We start from the raw sequence: 23,952 nt of genomic DNA, 5'->3' as shown, positions 1-23,952 counted from the left end.
CACTACACTCTAACCACTAGGCTACCTGTCACCCCTACACTCTAACCACTAGGCTACCTGTCACCCCTACACTCTAACCACCAGTCTACCTGCCGCCCCTACACTCTAACCACTAGTCTACCTGTCACCCCTACACTTTAACCACTAGTCTACCTGTCACCCCTACACTCTAACCACTAGTCTACCTGCCGCCCCTACACTCTAACCACTAGTCTACCTGTCGCCCCTACACTCTAACCACTAGTCTACCTGCCGCCCCCACACTCTAACCACTAGTCTACCTGTCACCCCTACACTTTAACCACTAGTCTACCTGTCACCCCTACACTCTAACCACTAGGCTACCTGCCACCCCTACACTCTAACCACTAGGCTACCTGTCACCCCTACACTATAACCACCAGGCTACCTGCCACCCCTACACTCTAACCACCAGTCTACCTGCCGCCCCTACACTCTAACCACTAGGCTACCTGTCACCCCTACACTCTAACCACTAGTCTACCTGCCGCCCCTACACTCTAACCACTAGTCTACCTGTCACCCCTACACTCTAACCACTAGTCTACCTGCCGCCCCTACACTCTAACCACTAGTCTACCTGTCACCCCTACACTCTAACCACTAGTCTACCTGTCACCTCTACAATCTAACCACTAGTCTACCTGTCGCCCCTACACTCTAACCACTAGGCTACCTGCCACCCCTACACTATAACCACTAGTCTACCTGCCGCCCCTACACTCTAACCACTAGGCTACCTGTCGCCCCTACACTCTAACCACTAGTCTACCTGTCGCCCCTACACTCTAACCACTAGTCTACCTGCCGCCCCTACACTCTAACCACTAGTCTACCTGCCGCCCCTTCACTTTAACCGCTAGTCTACCTGCCGCCCCTACACTCTAACCGCTAGTCTACCTGTCGCCCCTACACTCTAACCGCTAGTCTACCTGCCGCCCCTACACTCTAACCGCTAGTCTACCTGCCGCCCCTACACTCTAACCGCTAGGCTACCTGTCGCCCCTACACTCTAACCACTAGGCTACCTGTCACCTCTACAATCTAACCACTAGTCTACCTGCCGCCCCTACACTCTAACCACTAGTCTACCTGCCGCCCCTACACTCTAACCACTAGTCTACCTGTCGCCCCTACACTCTAACCACTAGTCTACCTGCCGCCCCTACACTCTAACCACTAGTCTACCTGTCACCCCTACACTCTAACCACTAGTCTACCTGTCACCTCTACAATCTAACCACTAGTCTACCTGTCGCCCCTACACTCTAACCACTAGGCTACCTGCCACCCCTACACTATAACCACTAGTCTACCTGCCGCCCCTACACTCTAACCACTAGTCTACCTGCCGCCCCTACACTCTAACCACTAGGCTACCTGCCGCCCCTACACTCTAACCACTAGTCTACCTGCCGCCCCTTCACTTTAACCGCTAGTCTACCTGCCGCCCCTACACTCTAACCGCTAGTCTACCTGTCGCCCCTACACTCTAACCGCTAGTCTACCTGCCGCCCCTACACTCTAACCGCTAGTCTACCTGCCGCCCCTACACTCTAACCGCTAGTCTACCTGCCGCCCCTACACTCTAACCGCTAGGCTACCTGTCACCCCTACACTCTAACCACCAGTCTACCTGCCGCCCCTACACTCTAACCACTAGTCTACCTGTCACCCCTACACTCTAACCACTAGGCTACCTGTCACCCCTACACTCTAACCACCAGGCTACCTGCCGCCCCTACACTCTAACCACTAGTCTACCTGCCGCCCCTACACTCTAACCGCTAGTCTACCTGTCGCCCCTACACTCTAACCGCTAGGCTACCTGTCACCTCTACACTCTAACCACTAGGCTACCTGTCGCCCCTACACTCTAACCACTAGGCTACCTGTCACCCCTACACTCTAACCACTAGGCTACCTGTGTACACATCCTCTGTTTGTCTGGGCATGAAAACTATAGTAGTCAGGCTTTTTAAAATTGATTTCTAGAGCCATAAGCTCTCAGGTTGTCCTGAGAGAGAGAAGAAAGGAATGAAAGTGCCCACGTCTTTAGCTCACTGGCAGTTTTGTTTGCTTGAGTTGGCTCAGGTCACAGAAAACATCAGATACATCCAAACAGAGGTCTACGTCTTTCTTTCTTATTTACTTTGTTTCTTACTTTCTATTTATTGAATTTTTTTCTGTATTTTCTTTATTGCATTTTATATATATATTTCTCTCTCTCTCTCTCTCTCTCTCTCTCTCTCTCTCTCTCTTTCTTTCTCTCTCTCGTAAGCAGTGCTGGATTGGTTATATTGAAGTAGGGAAAGAGGGAAATAATGACATGCCATACCTGTACGTGCACGTTGAGCATGTTTATAGAAAGTCACAGTGCTAACCTGAGGCATGACTCTGTTCTGGGTTTTTCATTTCTGTGGAGATGATTAAGCGTTACTACAATTTCCTCACAGGCGAATACTGTACATATGCGTAAGTACACAAATAGCCATGTGTGTATGTGTGTGTGTTTGTGTATGTGTATGTGTGTGTGTGTTCATGCCTGCATGTTTCTGTGTGTGCATGTTGTGGTTTCTTTACCATTCATTGCCTCTGTCTTCCTGTGTATGTAGTTAAGGGTGTTTTCATCATGTGTTTTGTATTGTGTTGCTTCCTGCCATGGACTGGAACCCCTCAGAGAGAGAGGGGGGGAGAGAGAGAGAGAGAGAGAGAGGGGGAGAAGAGGGGGAGAGAGAGAGGGGGTTGAGGGGGAGAGGTGGAGAGAGAGATTGGGAGAGGGAGAGGGGGGTTGTGGGGGAGAGGAGGAGAGGGGGAGAGGAGGGAAAAAGAGGGGGAGAGAGAGAGAAAAACAAGAAGACAGCTCATAAACTTCACCAGCTCATAAACTTCACCAGACAACAGACAGAGAGGGTGGGTCCCTCGTGACAGAAATGGGGAGAGATAGAGAAAGAGAGGAAGTGAGAAATACAGAGGGAAAGAGAGAGAGAGAGAGTCCACAGCTACCAATCCAGACAGCAATAGAAGAAGAATAGAAATGACTACACTACTATAGACTACGGTCATTGTTTGAAAGCCTGAATGTCTTTTCCTGAACGGATCGGTGACAACTTTTCTGACACTATCTGTTATTTTGCACGACACACCACTGTTTAGTAGGGGAGAGTGGGATTAGGGAAGTTGAGCCACCCCTTGTTTCTAGGAAACCATACACAAAATTCACCATGCGACCAAATATTTAGGAAGAGGTCATAATTTCATGGAGTCTGTGAAGGAAGAAACCACACGCAAGTTAGGTCCAACAAACTGATTTGACCAAGTCAAATTAATGTATTATGTTGTGGATTTATTATGCGTGTATCTAAACCAATGTAGATTATTTTAATACTGTTTTAAACCTAGCATGAACGTGCATCCTTGTAGCTGTGTGGGCTAATATAGTCAAAATGTTTGCCTTGGTGTAGTTGAGCCAATGGCCATGGGATAAGTTGAGCCATACAAATGATGACTACAATTGGTCAGTTATAAACATAATATTACGTTGCAGTTTTGCAATGTGTCATGCATATTAACTCAAGCGGCATTTCTGTCGTTACAGAGCAGACATCAGAGGGGTTGGGTTACATGCGGAGGACACATTTCAGTTGAATACATTCAGTTGTACAGCTGACTAGGTATCCTTCCTCTTTCATCATGTCCCATGTATACACAGATACAACAAGCAGGGGTCTAGCCCCCCTTGAGGTTCTTGAGAGAGCTGCCATATCAAATTCAATCAAATCAAATGTTATTTGTCACATGCTTCGTAAACAACAGGTGTGGACTAACAGTGAAATGTTTACCTACGGGCTCTTCCCAACAACACAGAGAGAAAGAAAATAGAGAAATAATAGAAAAGTAAAACATGTAATAATAAATACACAATAAATACACAATAAGTAACGATAACTTGGCTATATACACAGGGAAGAGAGAGAGAGAGTACCAGTACCGAGTCAATGTGCAGGGGTACTGGGTAATTGAGGTAAATACTGTATGTACATATAATTAGGAATAAAGTGACGATAGTAAACAATAGCAGCTGAGTACAGTATGTGATGAGTTAAAAACGTTAGTGCTAAAAGCGTCAATGCAGATAGTTCGGGTAGCTATTTAGTTAACTATTCAACTAACTTTTTATCAGTCTTATGGCTTGGGGGTAGAAGCTGTTCAGGGTCCTGTTGTTAAGGAAGTTACTGTTGCTGTTGCTGTTGCTGTTGTTCCTGTTGCCAAGGAAGTGAGAGAAGGGAAGAAATCCATTTGAGCAGCAGAAAGAGATGAAAAAATAGACTGAATGACACTGAAGAGTCACATTGACAAAATAAATCGAATGTATATGTACCGTGTGAAAGAGAGGTTATGACAGTGTGGCGGAGACACACAAGGTCTTATCTAATGACATGGAGTCTGAGCATGTTAAAAATATCTCACGGACCAGTTTCCTGGGCTAAGTATCCTCAAATGCAGAGAACTTGACCACGAATTGGCACATTGAAACAACGTCTCTGTCACAGACAACTGGTGAAAAAATGGAAGGTTCAGTGGTATTGAACACAGAGATCTACAGTTAAAGTCGGAAGTTTACATACACCTTAGCCAAATACATTTCAACTCAGTTTGTCACAATTCCTATTAATCCTATTACAAATTCCCTGTTTTAGGTCAGTTAGGATCACCACTTTATTTTAAGAATGTGAAATGTCAGAATAATAGTAGAGAGAATGATTTATTTCAGCTTTTATTTCTTTCATCACATTCAGAAGTTTTCATACACTCAATTAGTATTTGGTAGCATTGCCTTTAAATTGTTTAACTTGGGTCAAACGTTTTGGGTAGCCTTCCACAAGCTTCCCACAATACGTTTTGTGAATTTTGGCCCATTCCTCCTGACAGAGCTGGTGTAACTGAGTCAGGTTTGTAGGCCTCCTTGCTCGCACACACTTTTTCAATTCTGCCCACAAATGTTCTATAGGATTGAGGTCAGGGCTTTGTGATGGCCACTCCAATACCTTGACTTTGTTGTCCTTAAGCCATTGGGCCACAACTTTGGAAGTATGCTTGGGGTCATTGTCCATTTGGAAGACCCATTTGCGACCAAGCTTTAACTTCCTGACTGATGTCTTCAAATGTTGCTTCAATATATCCACCTAATCGTCCTTCCTCAATGTGCCATCTATTTTGTGAAGTGCACCAGTCCCTCCTGCAGCAAAGCACCCCCACAACATGATGCTGCCCCCCCCCCCCCCCCCCCCCCCCCGTGCTTCACGGTCCTTATGACCAAACAGTTCTATTTTTGTTTCATCAGACCAGAGGACATTTCTCCAAAAAGTACGATCTATGTGCAGTTGCAAACCGTAGTCTGGCTTTTTTATGGCGGTTTTGGAGCAGTGGCTTCTTCCTTGCTGAGTGGCCTTACACGTTATGTCGATATAGGACTTGTTTTACTGTGGATATAGATACTTTTGTACCTGTTTCATCCAGCATCTTCACAAGGTCCTTTGCTGTTGTTCTGGTATTGATTTGCACTTTTTGCACCATAGTACGTTCATCTCTAGGAGACAGAACATGTCTCCATCCTGAGTGGTCCCGTGGTGTTTATACTTGCGTACTATTGTTTGTACAGATGAATGTGGGACCTTCAGGCGTTTGTAAATTGCTCCCAAGGATGAACCAGACTTGTGGAGGTCTACAATTTATTTTCTAAGGTCTTGGCTGATTTCTTTGGATTTTCCCCTGATGTCAAGCACAGAGGCACTGAGTTTGAAGGTAGCCCTTGAAATACATCCACAGGTACACCTCCAATTGACTCAAATTATGTCAATTAGCCTATCAGAAGCTTCTAAAGCCATGACATCATTTCTGGACTTCTCCAAGCTGTTTAAAGGCACAGTCAACTTAGTGTACGTAAACCTCTGACCAACTGGAATGGTGATACAGTGAATTATAAGATTATAATAATCTGTAAACAATTGTTGAAAAAAATTATTGTGTCATGCACAAAGCAGATGTCCTAACCGACTTTCCAAAACTATAGTTGGTTAACAAGAAATTTGTGGCGCGGTTGAAAAACTAGTTTTAATGACTTGTGTATGAAAATGTAGACTTCAACTGTATCAACTGAATCAACTGTATCAGAATGCAGGCATACATTTAAGGTATACAATATACCACACCCCATTCCATAAATTCAACTTTGACCTATTAGCATCTTCACCCACTGTCACAGGACACCTTCACCCACTGTCACAGGACACCTTCACCCACTGTCACAGGACATCTTCACCCACTGTCACAGGACACCTTCACCCACTGTCACAGGACATCTTCACCCACTTACCCCAAGGCAGCCAAACGTGTGCCCAAGAGACTCCTTTTTTTTGGACAAGCTATGTTTTCAAAACATTTATATTTATATCAAATCTGATTATTTCCAGGGATGCAGAACCTCCTGCAATATATGTAGATATCTGTTAGAAGGAATACTATATTTCCCTTGATGGAGTGATGCTGAATGTAAAAAATGGCTCAACTTACCGCACTCCTATCACATGACATGTGTGACGACCTCTGACCTTTGACTCCGGCCCGGTCAGGCAGGTAGAGTGGTGATGACTCCAGTGGAAATCTGTCTCGGGTGCTGACATGACAAACAAATTAAAAAAAACGAAATGGAGAAAAAAATAAACGGAACAGCCTGGTAGTGATGGAAATGAAATGATTCATATCCCATCAGTCAAGCATACGAGGATTCATCGGGTCACCTAACACTAATAATTGTTCAACAGAACAGAACCATATCGTCATGAGAAAGTATACAACCTTCTAACAATGGTTCCAGAATCCTGACATACACTCGCAACACCCGCCCAATCACACACATACACATACACAGTCCATATAACCACTCAACATAAACAGCCCACTGTAAAGCCAGTGGAAAGGCCAGGTTCTTGGAGCAGAGCTACCTTAGCTGTAGTAATATACCAGGGGGTTCAGTATTAGCTGTAGTAATATACCAGGGGGTTCAGAATTAGCTGTAGTAATAGACCAGGGGGTTCAGTATTAGCTGTAGTAATAGACCAGGGGCTTCAGTATTAGCTGTAGTAATAGACCAGGGGGTTCAGTATTAGCTGTACTGATATACCAGGGGGTTTAGTATTAGCTGTAGTAATAGACCAGGGGGTTCAGTATTAGCTGTACTGATATACCAGGGGGTTTAGTATTAGCTGTAGTAATAGACCAGGGGGTTCAGTATTAGCTGTTGTAATATACCAGGGGGTTGTTGGTTCAGTTATAGCTGTAGTAATATACTAGGCGGTTCAGTATTAGCTGTAGTAATATACCAGGGGGTTGTTGGTTCAGTATTATCTGCAGTAATATACCAGGGGGTTGTTGGTTCAGTATTAGCTGTAGTAATATACCAGGGGGTTGTTGGTTCAGTATTAGATGTAGTAATATACCAGGGGGTTCAGTATTAGCTGTAGTAATATACCAGGGGGTTCAGTATCAGCTGTAGTAATAGACCAGGGGGTTCAGTATTAGCTGTACTGATATACCAGGGGGTTTAGTATTAGCTGTAGTAATAGACCAGGGGGTTCAGTATTAGCTGTACTGATATACCAGGGGGTTTAGTATTAGCTGTAGTAATAGACCAGGGGGTTCAGTATTAGCTGTTGTAATATACCAGGGGGTTGTTGGTTCAGTTATAGCTGTAGTAATATACTAGGCGGTTCAGTATTAGCTGTAGTAATATACCAGGGGGTTGTTGGTTCAGTATTATCTGCAGTAATATACCAGGGGGTTGTTGGTTCAGTATTAGCTGTAGTAATATACCAGGGGGTTGTTGGTTCAGTATTAGATGTAGTAATATACCAGGGGGTTCAGTATTAGCTGTAGTAATATACCAGGGGGTTCAGTATCAGCTGTAGTAATATACCAGGGGGTTTAGTATTAGCTGTACTGATATACCAGGGGGTTTAGTATCAGCTGTAGTAATATACCAGGGGGTTCTGTATTAACTGTAGTAATAGAACAGGTGATTCAGTATTAGCTGTAGCAATATACCAGGGGATTCAGTATTAGCTGTAATAATTTACCATGGGAGTCAGTATTAGCTGTAGTAATCTACCAGGGGTTTAGTATTAGCTGTAGTAATATACCAGGGGGTAATTGGTTCAGTATTAACTGTAGTAATAGATCAGGGGGTTTAGTATTAGCTGTAGTAATATACCAGGAGGTTCAGTATTAGCTGTAGTAATAGAGCAGGGGGTTTAGTATTAGCTGTAGTAATCTACCAGGGGTTCAGTATTAGCTGTAGTAATATACCAGGGGGTTATAGGTTCAGTATTAGCTGTAGTAATATACCAGGGGGTTCTTTGTTCCGTTTTAGCTGTAGTAATAGAGCAGGGGGTTCAGTATTAGCTGTAGTATTATAACAGAGGGTTGTTGGTTCCGTTTTAGCTGTAGTAATAGAGCAGGGGGTTCAGTATTAGCTGTAGTATTATAACAGAGGGTTGTTGGTTCCGTTTTAGCTGTAGTAATAGAGCAGGGGGTTCAGTATTAGCTGTAGTATTATAACAGAGGGTTGTTGGTTCCGTTTTAGCTGTAGTAATAGAGCAGGGGGTTCAGTATTAGCTGTAGTATTATAACAGAGGGTTGTTGGTTCCGTTTTAGCTGTATTAATAGAGCAGGGGGTTCAGTATTAGCTGTAGTATTATAACAGAGGGTTGTTGGTTCCGTTTTAGCTGTAGTAATAGAGCAGGGGGTTCAGTATTAGCTGTAGTATTATAACAGAGGGTTGTTGGTTCCGTTTTAGCTGTATTAATAGAGCAGGGGGTTCAGTATTAGCTGTAGTATTATAACAGATGGTTGTTGGTTCCGTTTTAGCTGTAGTAATAGAGCAGGGGGTTCAGTATTAGCTGTAGTATTATAACAGAGGGTTGTTGGTTCAGTTTTAGCTGTATTAATAGAGCAGGGGGTTCTTGGTTCAGTCTTTGGTCTGTCACTTCTGCTGTATATTTCATGTTATGGTGGAGGCTCAGCCTAGACTGGGAAAAGCTGCTTAATTTATTGTTTTACTGAAATGCCACTAGAGAAAACTGTGCACACACACACACACACACACACACACACACACACACACACACACACACACACACACACACACACACACACACACACTCATGAAAGCACACACACACATACTCACATATACTGTACACACACACACACAAGTGTGTTTTGACTTACCAGGTTGTCACCATAATCCACCATCAAAGAAAACACCTCTTAATGAGTAATTTGTATCTTCTTTCTCTCTCTTTATTCTTTCTTACTCCCTTTCTTTGCTTTCCTCTCTGTTTTTATTTGTCATGCAATACCTCCCTAAGTCCCTCCATCCTGTGCCCATTCCATTTATATTGCCTGGCAATTACCCAGGAATGGACTGTTGAGAAGTAATTCCTCTCTACCCCCTTACCATGTTAATACCATTGCATCTCTCTATATCCTTACCATGTTAATACCATTCCATCTCTCTATATCCTTACCATGTTAATACCATTCCATCTCTCTATATCCTTACCATGTTAATACCATTCCATCTCTCTATATCCTTACCATGTTAATACCATTCCATCTCTCTATATCCTTACCATGTTAATACCATTCCATCTCTCTATATCCTTACCATGTTAATATCATTCCATCTCTCTATATCCTTACCATGTTAATACCACTCCATCTCTCTATATCCTTACCATGTTAATACCATTCCATCTCTCTATATCCTTACCATGTTAATACCATTCCATCTCTCTATATCGTTACCATGTTAATACCATTCCATCTCTCTATATCCTTACCATGTTAATACCATTCCATCTCTCTATATCCTTACCATGTTAATACCATTCCATCTCTCTATATCCTTACCATGTTAATACCATTCCATCTCTCTATATCCTTACCATGTTAATATCATTCCATCTCTCTATATCCTTACCATGTTAATACCATTCCATCTCTCTATATCCTTACCATGTTAATATCATTCCATCTCTCTATATCGTTACCATGTTAATAACATTCCATCTCTCTACCCCCTTACCATGTTAATACCATTCCATCTCTCTATATCGTTACCATGTTAATACCATTCCATCTCTCTATATCCTTACCATGTTAATACCATTCCATCTCTCTATATCCTTACCATGTTAATACCATTCCATCTCTCTATATCCTTACCATGTTAATAACATTCCATCTCTCTATATCCTTACCATGTTAATACCATTCCATCTCTCTATATCCTTACCATGTTAATACCATTCCATCTCTCTATATCCTTACCATGTTAATACCATTCCATCTCTCTACCCCCTTACCATGTTAATAACATTCCATCTCTCTATATCCTTACCATGTTAATACCATTCCATCTCTCTATATCCTTACCATGTTAATACCATTCCATCTCTCTATATCCTTACCATGTTAATACCACTCCATCTCTCTATATCCTTACCATGTTAATACCACTCCATCTCTCTATATCCTTACCATGTTAATACCATTCCATCTCTCTATATCCTTACCATGTTAATACCATTCCATCTCTCTATATCCTTACCATGTTAATACAACTATATTTAAGCAATAAGGCCCAAGGGGGCGTGGCATATTTCCAATATAACATGGCTAAGGGATGTTCTGACGCACGACGCAACTCGGAGTGCCTGGATACAGCCCTTAGCTGTGGTATATTAGTTATATACCACAAACCCCCAAGGTGCCTTATTGCTATTTTAAACTGGTAACCAATGTAATTAGAGCAGTAAAAATAAACGTCTAGTCATAACTATGGTTCACGGTCTGATATACCACATCTGTCAGCCAATCAGCATTCAAGGCTCGAACCACCCAGTTTAAAATACATTTTATAACATGGCATTGTTGAATACTCGTTTCTGATTGTCTTTAAAGGCATTCTAGAGTGTGCATTATTTCCCTATAATGCACAGTATATCAGCACGGTATAATTCAAGGGTTTTAGTTCATTCTTACATGTTCTATGTTTGAGCTGATTTTGAAAGCAAAAGTCAAATTTAAATAATTATTGGCATTGTTGAATTAGATTTTCATAATAGCAAGACAGGACTGACGCTTAGCACGTCTGTTTGTTTGGTTACCACGGTAACTACCGTAGCTATCTAGTAAACCGCTAGTGCGTCGTGGAATGCACCGTCAACGTTGTTCATTATTTCCATAGTAAGAATAACCTTTCGTTGATTATTCTACACATATTAGGCTACATTACTTCATATGGCTACACTGTTACCTTGGACTGTTTTTCAATGTATAAAGGATTCTATAACAGCATGAGTTACTCTGATGATCTAGACCAGCATTTAATTCTGATCCTAGAACAGCATTAGTTACTCTAATGATCTAAACCAGCATTTAATTCTGATCCTAGAACAGCATTAGTTACTCTAAAGATCTAAACCAGCATTTAATTCTGATCCTAGAACAGCATTAGTTACTCTAATGATCTAAACCAGCATTTCATTCTGATCCTAGAACAGCATTAGTTACTCTAAAGATCTAAACCAGCATTTAATTCTGATCCTAGAACAGCACTAGTTACTCTGATGATCTAGACCAGCATTTAATTCTGATCCTAGAACAGCATTAGTTACTCTAAAGATCTAAACCAGCATTTAATTCGGATCCTAGAACAGCATTAGTTACTCTAATGATCTAAACCAGCATTTCATTCTGATCCTAGAACAGCATTAGTTACTCTAAAGATCTAAACCAGCATTTAATTCTGATCCTAGAACAGCACTAGTTACTCTAAAGATCTAAACCAGCATTTCATTCTGATCCTAGAACACCATTAGTTACTCTAAAGATCTAAACCAGCATTTCATTCTGATCCTAGAACAGCATTAGTTACTCTAAAGATCTAAACCAGCATTTAATTCTGATCCTAGAACAGCATTAGTTACTCTAAAGATCTAAACCAGCATTTCATTCTGATCCTAGAACAGCATTAGTTACTCTAATGATCTAGACCAGTTGATTCTGATCCTAGAACAGCATTAGTTACTCTAAAGATCTAAACCAGCATTTCATTCTGATCCTAGAACAGCATTAGTTACTCTAAAGATCTAAACCAGCATTTCATTCTGATCCTAGAACAGCATTAGTTACTCTAATGATCTAGACCAGTTGATTATGATCCTAGAATAGCATCTTCCTGGGTACCAGTTTGTTTTGGCTCTCTTCCCAACTCCTTATGGAACTGTGATGTTTGGCTTGATATTGAAATCAATAGAGCTGGAAAGAGAACAAACAGATCTGGGACCAGGCCAGCATACAGTGCCTTTGGAAAGTATTCAGACCCCTTGACTTTTTGTTAGGTTACAGCCTTATTCTAAAATTGATTAAATCGTTTTTTCAATCAATCTACACACAATACCCCATAATGACAAAGACAAAATAGTTTTAGGAATTTTGGCTAATTCATGAAAAAATGTAAACTGAAATATCACATTTACATAAGTATTCAGACCCTTTACTCTGAGTACTTTGTTGAAGCACCTTTGGCAGTGATTACAGCCTCGAGTCTTCTTATGTATGACGCTACAAGCTTGGCACACCTGTATTTGGAGAGATTCTCCCATTTTCTCTGTAGATCCTCTCAAGATATGTAAGGTTGGATGGGGAGCATTGGATGGGGAGATATTTCCAGGTCTCTCCAGAGATGTTTGATTGGGTTCAAGTCCGGGCTCTGGCTGGGCCACTCAAGGACAATCAGAGACTTGTCCCGAAGCCACTCCTGCGTTGTCTTGGCTGTATCTTAAGTTTGTTGTCCTGTTGGAAGGTGAACCTTTGCCCCAGTCTGAGGTCCTGAGCGCTCTGGAGCAGGTTTTTATCAAGTATCTCTCTGTACTTTGCTCCGTTCATCTTTGCCTCAATCCTGACTAGTCTCCCACTCCCTGCCTCTGGAAAACATCCCCACAGCATGATGCTGCCACCACCATGCTTCACCGTAGGTTTCCTCCAGACGGTTTCCTCCTTGGCATTCAGGCCAAAGAGTTTAATCTTGGTTTCATCAGACCAGAGAATCTTGTTTCTCATGGTCTGAGAGTCTTTAGGTGCCCTTTGGCAAACTCCAAGTGGGCTGTCATGTGCCTTTTACTGAGGAGTGGCTTCCGTCTGGCCACTCTACCATAAAGGCCTGATTGGTGGAGTGCTGCAGAGAAGGTTGTCCTTCTGGAAGTTTCTCCCATCTCCACAGAGGAACTCTATCGGGTTCTTGGTCACCTCCCTGACCAAGGCCCATCTTCCCCGATTGCTCAGTTTGGCCGGGCGGCCAGCTCTTGGAAGAGTCTTGGGGGTTCCAAACTTCATCCATTTAAGAAAGATGGAGGACACTGTGTTCTTGGGGACCTTCAATGCTGCAGAAATGTTTTGGTACCCTTCCCCAGATCTGTGCCTCGACACAATACTATCTCGGAGCTCTACGGACAACTCCTTCGATCTCATTGCTCGATCTTTTTGCTCTGACAATCTCATAGCAAAGGTTCTGAATACTTATGTAAATAAGATATTTCAGTTTTTTTATTTGTTATACTTTTTTTTAAATCTAAAAACCTGTTTTTGCATTGTCATTGTGGGGTAATGTGTGTAGATTGCTGAGGAAATGTTTTTATTTAATCCATTTTAGAATAAGGCTGTAACATAACAAGATGTGGAAAAAGTCAAGGGGTCTGAACACTTTCCGAATGCACTGTATTCCCACAACAATATCATAGCACATTAAAACATCATGCTTTTCTGAGGAGTCCACTTCCCAAATGGCACCCTATTCCCTATATAGTGCACTACGTTTGACTAGAGCCCTATGGGACCGGGTCAAAAGTAGTGTACACTATATAGGGAATATGATGCCATTTGGAACGCACTTTAAATATTCCGAAGCCTTGTGGGTCCAGTGTTAACCCAGGGGGAGAGGGCCTTGAACTGTCATCCGGTTGTGACCTCCCTTATTCTCTTCTCCACACTGAGAATGACCGGACATTGATCCCTCAGACATAGCCTTCAGCGGTCAAAAGGAAGTTTGTCCTCTGTCTAAACCAACACAAGACAGAGAGAATAGATGGATGTCTGTTCTTCTGTATGAGATGTGTGTGTGTTTCAACTAAGGGTGTGTTCGTAAATTCAATCTGGAGTCCCTGAGTGCGCTCATAGTGCGCTCTGGCCGTTATAAGTAAATTCAGAGAGTTGTCAGATTTTCCCTTCAGAAATTCAGAGCGCACACTGGACACTGCCTGAGGAGTAGGGTTGATCCGAGAGCACTGACCTTGCAACAGCAGTCGAGCACCCAAGCTAACTGGCTAATGTTGGCTAGATTGCTAGCTACTTCCAGATATAAATGAGAGAACACCTCACTCTGACCATTTTACTCCCCCTGGCAGAGCTGGTTAGGCTGTTTTCATGTTATCCAGAGCGTTGGTGACTGTAACTGTGACCATTTTACTCCCCCTGGCAGAGCTGGTTAGGCTGTTTTCATGTTATCCAGAGCGTTGGTGACTGTAACTGTGACCATTTTACTCCCCCTGGCAGAGCTGGTTAGGCTGTTTTCATGTTATCCAGAGCGTTGGTGACTGTAACTGTGACCATTTTACTCCCCCTGGCAGAGCTGGTTAGGCTGTTTTCATGTTATCCAGAGCGTTGGTGACTGTAACTGTGACCATTTTACTCCCCCTGGCAGAGCTGGTTAGGCTGTTTTCATGTTATCCCGAGCGTTGTTAACTGTAACTGTGCTGCTGGTAACAATTTAATTACGCTTTTTTGCCGACTTTTACTGACACCGGCCATATTGAACTGGTGTTGAGCGTTCGCTCAGGCACGCTTTTACTGACACCGGCCATATTGAACTGGTGTTGAGCGTTCGCTCAGGCACGCTTTTACTGACACCGGCCATATTGAACTGGTGTTGAGCGTTCGCTCAGGCACGCTTTTACTGACACCGGCCATATTGAACTGGTGTTGAGCGTTCGCTCAGGCACGCTTTTACTGACACCGGCCATATTCAACAGGTGTTGAGCGTTCGCTCAGGCACGCTTTTACTGACACCGGCCATATTCAACAGGTGTTGAGCGTTCGCTCAGGCACGCTTTTACTGACACCGGCCATATTCAACAGGTGTTGAGCGTTCGCTCAGGCACGCTTTTACTGACACCGGCCATATTCAACAGGTGTTGAGCGTTCGCTCAGGCACGCTTTTACTGACACCGGCCATATTGAACTGGTGTTGAGCGTTCGCTCAGGCACGCTTTTACTGACACCGGCCATATTGAACTGGTGTTGAGCGTTCGCTCAGGCACGCTTTTACTGACACCGGCCATATTGAACTGGTGTTGAGCGTTCGCTCAGGCACGCTTTTACTGACACCGGCCATATTGAACTGGTGTTGAGCGTTCGCTCAGGCACGCTTTTACTGACACCGGCCATATTCAACAGGTGTTGAGCGTTCGCTCAGGCACGCTTTTACTGACACCGGCCATATTCAACAGGTGTTGAGCGTTCGCTCAGGCACGCTTTTACTGACACCGGCCATATTCAACAGGTGTTGAGCGTTCGCTCAGGCACGCTTTTACTGACACCGGCCATATTCAACAGGTGTTGAGCGTTCGCTCAGGCACGCTTTTACTGACACCGGCCATATTCAACAGGTGTTGAGCGTTCGCTCAGGCACGCTTTTACTGACACCGGCCATATTGAACTGGTGTTGAGCGTTCGCTCAGGCACGCTTTTACTGACACCGGCCATATTGAACTGGTGTTGAGCGTTCGCTCAGGCACGCTTTTACTGACACCGGCCATATTCAACAGGTGTTGAGCGTTCGCTCAGGCACGCTTTCACTGACACCGGCCATATTCAACAGGTGTTGAGCGTTCGCTCAGGCACGCTTTTACTGACACCGGCCATATTCAACAGGTGTTGAGCGTTCGCTCAGGCACGCTTTTACTGACACCGGCCATATTGAACTGGTGTTGAGCGTTCGCTCAGGCACGCTTTTACTGACACCGGCCATATTGAACTGGTGTTGAGCGTTCGCTCAGGCACGCTTTTACTGACACCGGCCATATTGAACTGGTGTTGAGCGTTCGCTCAGGCACGCTTTTACTGACACCGGCCATATTCAACAGGTGTTGAGCGTTCGCTCAGGCACGCTTTTACTGACACCGGCCATATTCAACAGGTGTTGAGCGTTCGCTCAGGCACGCTTTTACTGACACCGGCCATATTCAACAGGTGTTGAGCGTTCGCTCAGGCACGCTTTTACTGACACCGGCCATATTCAACAGGTGTTGAGCGTTCGCTCAGGCATGCTTTTACTGACACCGGCCATATTCAACAGGTGTTGAGCGTTCGCTCAGGCACGCTTTTACTGACACCGGCCATATTGAACTGGTGTTGAGCGTTCGCTCAGGCACGCTCAGACGAGAGCACTCTGAAATCGGAGTAGATAGCCAGAGTGAATTTACGAATGCACACTACGAAAAAACTGAACTTACTCCCTACTGAGGACAAGGGAATTTCCCAGTCGTCATTCCTACGGTATCATACAGTATATTTGTAAACAGGTTCTTTGGGAAAGCAGGAGATACAGTAGAGATGTTGTTAAGCTCTCAGTAGGCCTCTGGCTATGTATGCATCACAAATGGCACCCTATTCCTTATATAGTCCCTGGTAAAAAGTAGTGCACTATGTTGGGAATAGGGTGCCATTTTGGATGTACACTATATCTACAGTATATCCTACTCCACGGGGATTGGATGGTTGGATAATAGTGCAGATGGGTGGCAGTCAGCAATGACGACAACTGTAAAAATCTACCTTCTATGGTTTTCTGTTCATTACGTAGTCGTATATTCCATGTGGGTTGTTGATAAAAAATTATATTTGGGATCATTTCCAATCAAATCAAATCACATGTTATTTGTCACATACACATGGTTAGCAGATGTTAATGCGAGTGTAGTGAAATGCTTTTTGCTTCTAGTTCTGACCGTGCAGTAATATCTAACAAGTAATCTAACAATTCCCCAACAACTACCTAATACACACAAATCTAAAGGGGTGAATGAGAATATGTACATGTAAGTATATGGATGAGCGATGGCCGAGCGGCATAGGCAAGGTGCAATAGATGGTATAAAATACAGTACATACATGTGATATGAGTAATGTAAGAAATGTAAACATTATGAAAGTGGCATTATTTAGAGTGGAATTGTATAAAGTGAAAAGTGATCAATTTATTAAAGTGGCCAGTGATTGGGTCTCAATGTAGGCAGCAGCCTCTGAGTTAGTGAATGCTGTTTAGCAGTCTGATGGCCTTGAGATAAAAGCTGTTTTTCAGTCTCTCGGTCCTAGCTTTGATGCACCTGTACTAACCTCGCCTTCTGGATGGTAGCGGTGGGAACAGACAGTGGCTCGGGTGGTTGTTGTACTTGATGATAGATATTTTTGGCCTTCCTGTGACATCGGGTGGTGTAGGTGTCCTGGAGGGCAGGTAGTTTGCCCCCGGTGATGCGTTGTGTAGACCGCACCACCCTCTGGAGAGTCTTACGGTTGAGGGCGGAGCAGTTGCCGTACCAGGCGGTGATACAGCCCATCATGGTTTTGGGTGACAAGCCAAATTTCTTCAGCCTCCCGAGGTTGAAGTGGCGCTGCTGCGCCTTCTTCACCACACTGTCTGTGTGGGTGGACCATTTCAGTTTGTCTGTGATGTGTACGCCGAGGAACTTAAAACTTGCCACCTTCTCCACTACTGTCCCTTCGATGTGGATGGGGGGGTGCTCCCTCTGCTGTTTCCTGAAGTCCACGATCATCTCCTTTGTTTTGTTGACGTAGAGTGTGAGGTTATTTTCCTGACACCACACTCCGAGGGCCCTCACCTCCTCCCTATAGGCTGTTTCGTCATTGTTGGTGATCAAGCCCACTACTGTTGTGTCATTTGCAAACTTGATGATTGAGTTGGAGGCGTGCGTGGCCACGCAGTCGTGGGTGAACAGGGAGTACAGGAGGCGGCTGAGCACGTAGTCGTGGGTGAACAGGGAGTACAGGAGGCGGCTGAGCACGTAGTCGTGGGTGAACAGGGAGTACAGGAGGGGGCTGAGCACACACCCTTGTGGATGCGTGCTCGTTTAATATTGAGACTATCAATTTGCATTTTTCTTTTTAGTTGTCTGGCATTCTTTTTTTTCTGATGACCTTATCATATGCAACTCACCTCTTTTTCTCTCTCTCCCTCCACTCCTCTTTGTCACGTCCTGACCAGTATAGGGGTTATTTGTTATTATAGTTTGGTCAGGACGTGGCAGGGGGTGTTTGATTTATGTGGTTCGGGGTTTTATATGTTCTATCTAGTCTTTTGTATTTCTATGTGTAGTTAATTGGGGTTGGACCTTCAATTGGAGGCAGCTGGTTATTGTTGCCTCTGATTGAGGGTCCTATAATTAGGAGTTTGTTTTTCATGGGTTTTTGTGGGAGATTGTGCTTGTTTAGCTGTTTGCCTGACAAGACTGTCCAGTTCGTTTGTGTGTTTTTCTGTATACGTTTATTGTGTTTTCCTTCTTCACCAATAAAAAGAAGATGAGTGTACATTTTCCCGCTGCGTCTTTTTCTCTACCCTACGACAACCGTGACACTCTTCCATCTCTCTACTCCTTAAATCACTCATCTTCGCTTCCCCTCCTTTCCTCTCACTCTCTCTCTCTCTATTACTCTGAACAGGTCTCTCTTCCAAAAAATATGTCTATCTCAGTGAGACAAACTTGCATGAATAAAGGTTTTATATATATACATATTTATACACATCTAACACTATCTTTTTCTGTTTTTCTCTCCTCCAGGGTGACCATACCTGGGCGACCATGTTGGGCCAGAGTGTCCGTCTGCAGCCAGTACCCATCCAGAGCCTGTCTGAGCTGGAGAGAGCCCGGCTACAGGATGTGGCCTGCTACCATCTGGAGAAGAGGGACCTGGACTTCAACATCAGCATCCCCAGAGGTATAGAACTGATACGTGGTAGAAAGAGGAAGAGAGGAGGAGGGGGAGAGGAAGAGAGGGGGAGAGGGGGAGAGGGGGAGGAAGAGAGGGGGAGAGGGGGAGAAAGAGAGGGGGAGAGGGGGAGAAAGAGGGGGAGAGGGGGAGAAAGAGAGGAAGAGGGGGAGAAAGAGAGGAGGGGAGAAAGAGAGGGGGAGAGGAAGAGAGGGGGAGAAAGAGAGGGGAGAGGAAGAGAGGGAGAGAGGGGGAGAAAGAGAGGAGGGGAGAAAGAGAGGGGAGAGGAAGAGAGGGGGAGAAAGAGGGGGAGAGGGGGAGAAAGAGAGGGGGAGAGGGGGAGGAAGAGAGGAAGAGAGGGGGAGGAAGATCGGGGGAGGAAGAGAGGGGGAGAGGAAGAGAAAGCAGAGAGGGGGAGAGGGGGAGGAAGAGAGGGGGAGAGGGGGAGGAAGAGAGGGGGAGAGGAAGAGAAAGCGAGGGGGAGAGGGGGAAGAAGAGAGGGGGAGAGGGGGAGGAAGAGAGGAGGAGGGGGAGAGGAAGAGAGGGGGAGAGAAAGAGAGGGGGAGAGGAAGAGAGGGGGAGAGGGGGAGAAAGAGCTTGGGAGATAGAAGAGTAGGAAAGAGATGGAGAGAGGGGGAGAGGGGGAGGAAGAGAGGGGGAGAGGGGGAGAAAGAGCTTGGGAGATAGAAGAGTAGGAAAGAGATGGAGAGAGGGGGAGAGGGGGAGGAAGAGAGGGGGAGAGGGGGAGGAAGAGCTTGGGGGATAGAAGAGTAGGAAAGAGATGGAGAGAGGGGGAGAGGGGGAGGAAGAGCTTGGGAGATAGAAGAGTAGGAAAGAGATGGAGAGAGGGGGAGAGGGGGAGGAAGAGATGGGAGAGGGGGAGAAAGAGCTTGGGAGATAGAAGAGTAGGAAAGGGATGGAGAGAGGGCGAGAGGGGGAGGAAGAGCTTGGGAGATAGAAGAGTAGGAAAGAGATGGAGAGAGGGGGAGAGGGGGAGAGGGGGAGGAAGAGCTTGGGAGATAGAAGAGTAGGAAAGGGATGGAGAGAGGGGGAGAGGGGGAGGAAGAGAGGGGGAGAGGGGGAGGAAGAGCTTGGGAGATAGAAGAGTAGGAAAGGGATGGAGAGAGCTCGAGGATAGAGACCTGGACTTCAACAGCAGCATCCCCAGAGGTACAGAACTGATAGGTCTGTTACTCCATGGCCATGCCAGAAAGGAAACGATGCTGGTCTATCTCCAGATAATAAAGCTCTTCATTGCTCAATTGGGGTTTGAATCTGGAGGAGAAGGACCTCATCTTCATAATCAGCATCCCCAGAACTACAGAGGAAGGGGTAGTAGTTAAAATACGGCCATTCTAAAAGACAGAAATATGTTATGGCATATGAGATGGAAGTCCCCAGAGCTTTAAGAGTAAGGAATAAATACTACAGTACAAGGCCATTCTATAAAGGGGAAGTAGACTCTATGGCCATACTAGACAGGAGGAGTAGACTCTATGGTCATACTAGACAGGAGGAGTAGACTCTATGGTCATACTAGACAGGAGGTGTAGACTCTATGTTCATACTAGAAAGGAGGAGTAGACTCTATGGTCATACTAGACAGGAGGTGTAGACTCTATGGTCATACTAGACAGGAGGAGTAGACTCTATGGTCATACTAGACAGGAGGTGTAGACTCTATGTTCATACTAGAAAGGACGGACTCAAACATATAGTCCTGGAATAATACGATTAACATTTCTTAAACATTCATATTTTTTTATTAAATGTCTTTTCTATACATATCATTGAACAAGATAAAGAGGGATTAGTGATATGATACGGATGTGATATACATTATGATATGATCTCCAGATTATTAATTAGGGATAGGCATCCCGTTAACGGGACATTTGTAAATCATGCAGCGCCGTGTGTCACGATCGCAGATATAAGTGTCTTATATCGGCTGAAAGCTAAAATTCTTGTTAATATAAATGCACTGTCCAATTTCCAGTAGCTATTACTGCGTAAAAAATGCCATGCTATTGTTTGAGGAGAGCTCCTAACAACAAAACACTTTTTTCACCGCGATAGGTTTGATAAATTCACCTCTGAAGGTGAAATGTGTACTTATATTCTGAAATCTTGCTCTGATTTATCATCCAAAGGGTCCCAGAGATAACATGAAGTGTTGTTTTGTTAGATAAAATCATCGTTCATATCCCAAAAAGGTCCATATAGCACGCACAATTGATTTTGTATTTCCACTCGTTCAATTTGCAAAGAAAGGAATCTGTGAAAATCTCACCCTAAACGTAGTTTCAACCAGTCAAATCACGTTCGTATTTATTCCTCAGAGATCCTAGAACGTAACCAGACTTCACTATATCATTAGGGGTGTAGTATATCCTATAGGACACCAAATTTGGTCAGAGAACGACGCCTTCATGGCACGCCAATGACGCGGGCGGTCTTCACATGATCAACTGTAACTTTGTCAAATAAGCACCAATCGTGGTCAAACAAAGCTAGCTAGATAGCCAATGAGCTGGGCTTTACGGGACTTTCCGGAATCCCTGTATCTGTCGCAAAATGTAGCTGCTAACCTTGTGCAACAGCAAGCCTTTTCCTTTTGGACAAAAATGATAAGAATATGGAGAGTTATGAAGTTATGAAAACTGGGTGTTTGCAAATGTTGAACTTATAATATGGCTACTAATACTTGAAAAGCTAAATCAAAGTCCAAGTATACAAATGTGACGATATTCTTGCAGAAAAATGTAATGTGAATATAAATGTCTCCTTCATGATTTTCCCAAATGTACTTGGGTGACTTCACACTAAATGTCATGTAGTTTGCTCATACTTCAAGTTATCCATCTGAAACTTTGCACATACACTGCTGCCATCTTGTGGACACCATCGGAATTACAACCAGAGTAATGGCTAGATGTGGGACCTTCTGTTGCATTTCAAAGATATCAAAAATTTCAAAAATAAAACGGTTGTTTTTTTCTTTGTCTTTTCTTCTACCAGATCTATTGTGTTACATTCTCCTACATTCAATTCACATTTCCACAAACTTCAAAGTGTTTCCTTTCAAATGGTACCAAGAATATGCATATACTTGCTTCAGGGCCTGAGCTACAGCCTATGTGTTACTTCAATACATCTCAGAGAGAAGCAATCGGGTTAGAAGGGCCTTGGTCAGGGAGGGGACCAAGAACCCAACGGTCACAAATCTAATCTAGTCAAATCTAATCTGGTCAAATCAAATCTAATCTTGTCTAATCTAGTCAAATCTAATCTAGTCAAATCTAATTCAAAAGTAGGAATAGGAAGAAGAGTAGGAGTAACAAGAGAAGAAGGAGTGGTAGGGTGTTACATTCCTCTCTCTTGTCACCAGGGTTACATAAGAGGCATTACCCTGAACAGTCTCAGTGCTTCTCCATCCATGTCTATTTTCAGAATGTTAACCTCTTGACCTTTAACCCCTGACCTCTCTCTAATCAGTCAACTGTCTGGACACTGTCGTGGGCACGTTTATCGGTCAAAGCTTGCGAATAACATTCCAAAGTTATGCAACGTCTCTTTCATTGATTAATTGTGTGAGGTTTGGAACCTGAAGTAAAAGAGTAGAAATGACTCCTGTATATTTACAACTAAAAAATGTATTGGAAAATGTAACTTTTTGTTCACAATCGTTAGGAATGGAGAATAGAATATAATAACTTTATTTTATCTAGGGGGAACTTCAGTTTGTTCACTTTGGGTAAGTGGCTGGTTGGTTTCATAACACAATCAAGTTCTTTGTCAACACAATTCTTTACCCAGCACATCCATGTTTTATCCATTTGTTCCCATGGATACTTTTGTCATTGTGAATCATTTGGGATTCAGCCTTGAGAAGCTCATAGTAGATTAATTGTATATGTTTGCCATATGTTGGACCGTAAATCTGCAATGTGAGAATTATCTGCAAACTAGCTCAAATTAAGAGCCTACATCTGTATGTTTTAAGTAATATCATGTGTTGTTAGTCCACATCACTTATAGGAAGAGTTTTTTCAAACGCTTTCCCCTGTTTTTCCCCCACTTTCCTCTCTCTCCCTCTTTCATCCCTCTCTCTCCCTCTTTCATCCCTCTCTTTCCCTCTCTCATCCCTCTCTCTACCCCTTTCATCCCTCTCTCTCCCTCTTTCATCCCTCTCTCTCCCTCTTTCATCCCTCTCTCTCCCTCTTTCATCCCTCTCTCTCCCTCTTTCATCCCTCTCTCTCCCTCTTTCATCCCTCTCTCTCCCTCTTTCATCCCTCTCTCTACCCCTTTCATCCCTCTCTCTCCCTCTTTCATCGCTCTTTCAGCCCTCTCTCTACCCCTTTCATCCCTCTCTTTCCCTCTCTCATCCCTCTTTCATCCCTCTTTCATCCCCTCTCACCCTCTTTCATCCCTCTCTCTCCCTCTCTCATCCCCTCTCCCTCTCTCATCCCTCTTTCATCCCTCTTTCATCCCCTCTCCCTCTTTCATCCCTCTCTCATCCCTCTCTCTCCCTCTTTCATCCCTCTCTCATCCCTCTCTACCCCTCTCTCCCTCTCTACCCCTCTCTCCCTCTTTCATCCCTCTCTCTCCCTCTCTCATCCCCTCTCTCCCTCTTTCATCCCTCTCTCTCCCTCTTTCATCCCTCTCTCTCCCTCTCTCATCCCTCTTTCATCCCTCTTTCATCCCCTCTCTCCCTTTCATCCCCCTCTCTGCACCTTTCATCCCCCTCTCTGCACCTTTCATCCCCTTTCTCCCTTTCATCCCCCTCTCTGCACCTTTCATCCC

The 23,952-nt window shown here is 44.1% G+C and overlaps 1 protein-coding gene across 3 annotated transcripts in view; it reads left to right on the top strand.

Annotated features, from left to right (window-relative positions):
- LOC106577881 (rho GTPase-activating protein 6) overlaps positions 1-23,952 on the top strand; it is a 134,595-nt gene that overhangs the window by 55,413 nt on the left and 55,230 nt on the right. For all 3 annotated transcript variants that reach the window (XM_045701570.2, XM_045701569.2, XM_014156301.3), the window contains exon 2: positions 18,999-19,155. In XM_045701570.2, the coding sequence (XP_045557526.1) occupies positions 18,999-19,155 (157 nt within the window). The remainder of the gene's footprint in view (positions 1-18,998; positions 19,156-23,952) is intronic.

This window comes from Salmo salar, chromosome 18 (genome assembly GCF_965601325.2).
Source record: "Salmo salar chromosome 18, fSalSal1, whole genome shotgun sequence".
Taxonomy (NCBI): domain Eukaryota; kingdom Metazoa; phylum Chordata; class Actinopteri; order Salmoniformes; family Salmonidae; genus Salmo; species Salmo salar.
Note: the sequence above shows the minus strand (reverse complement) of the source record. Positions and strands in the feature narration are given on the sequence as shown.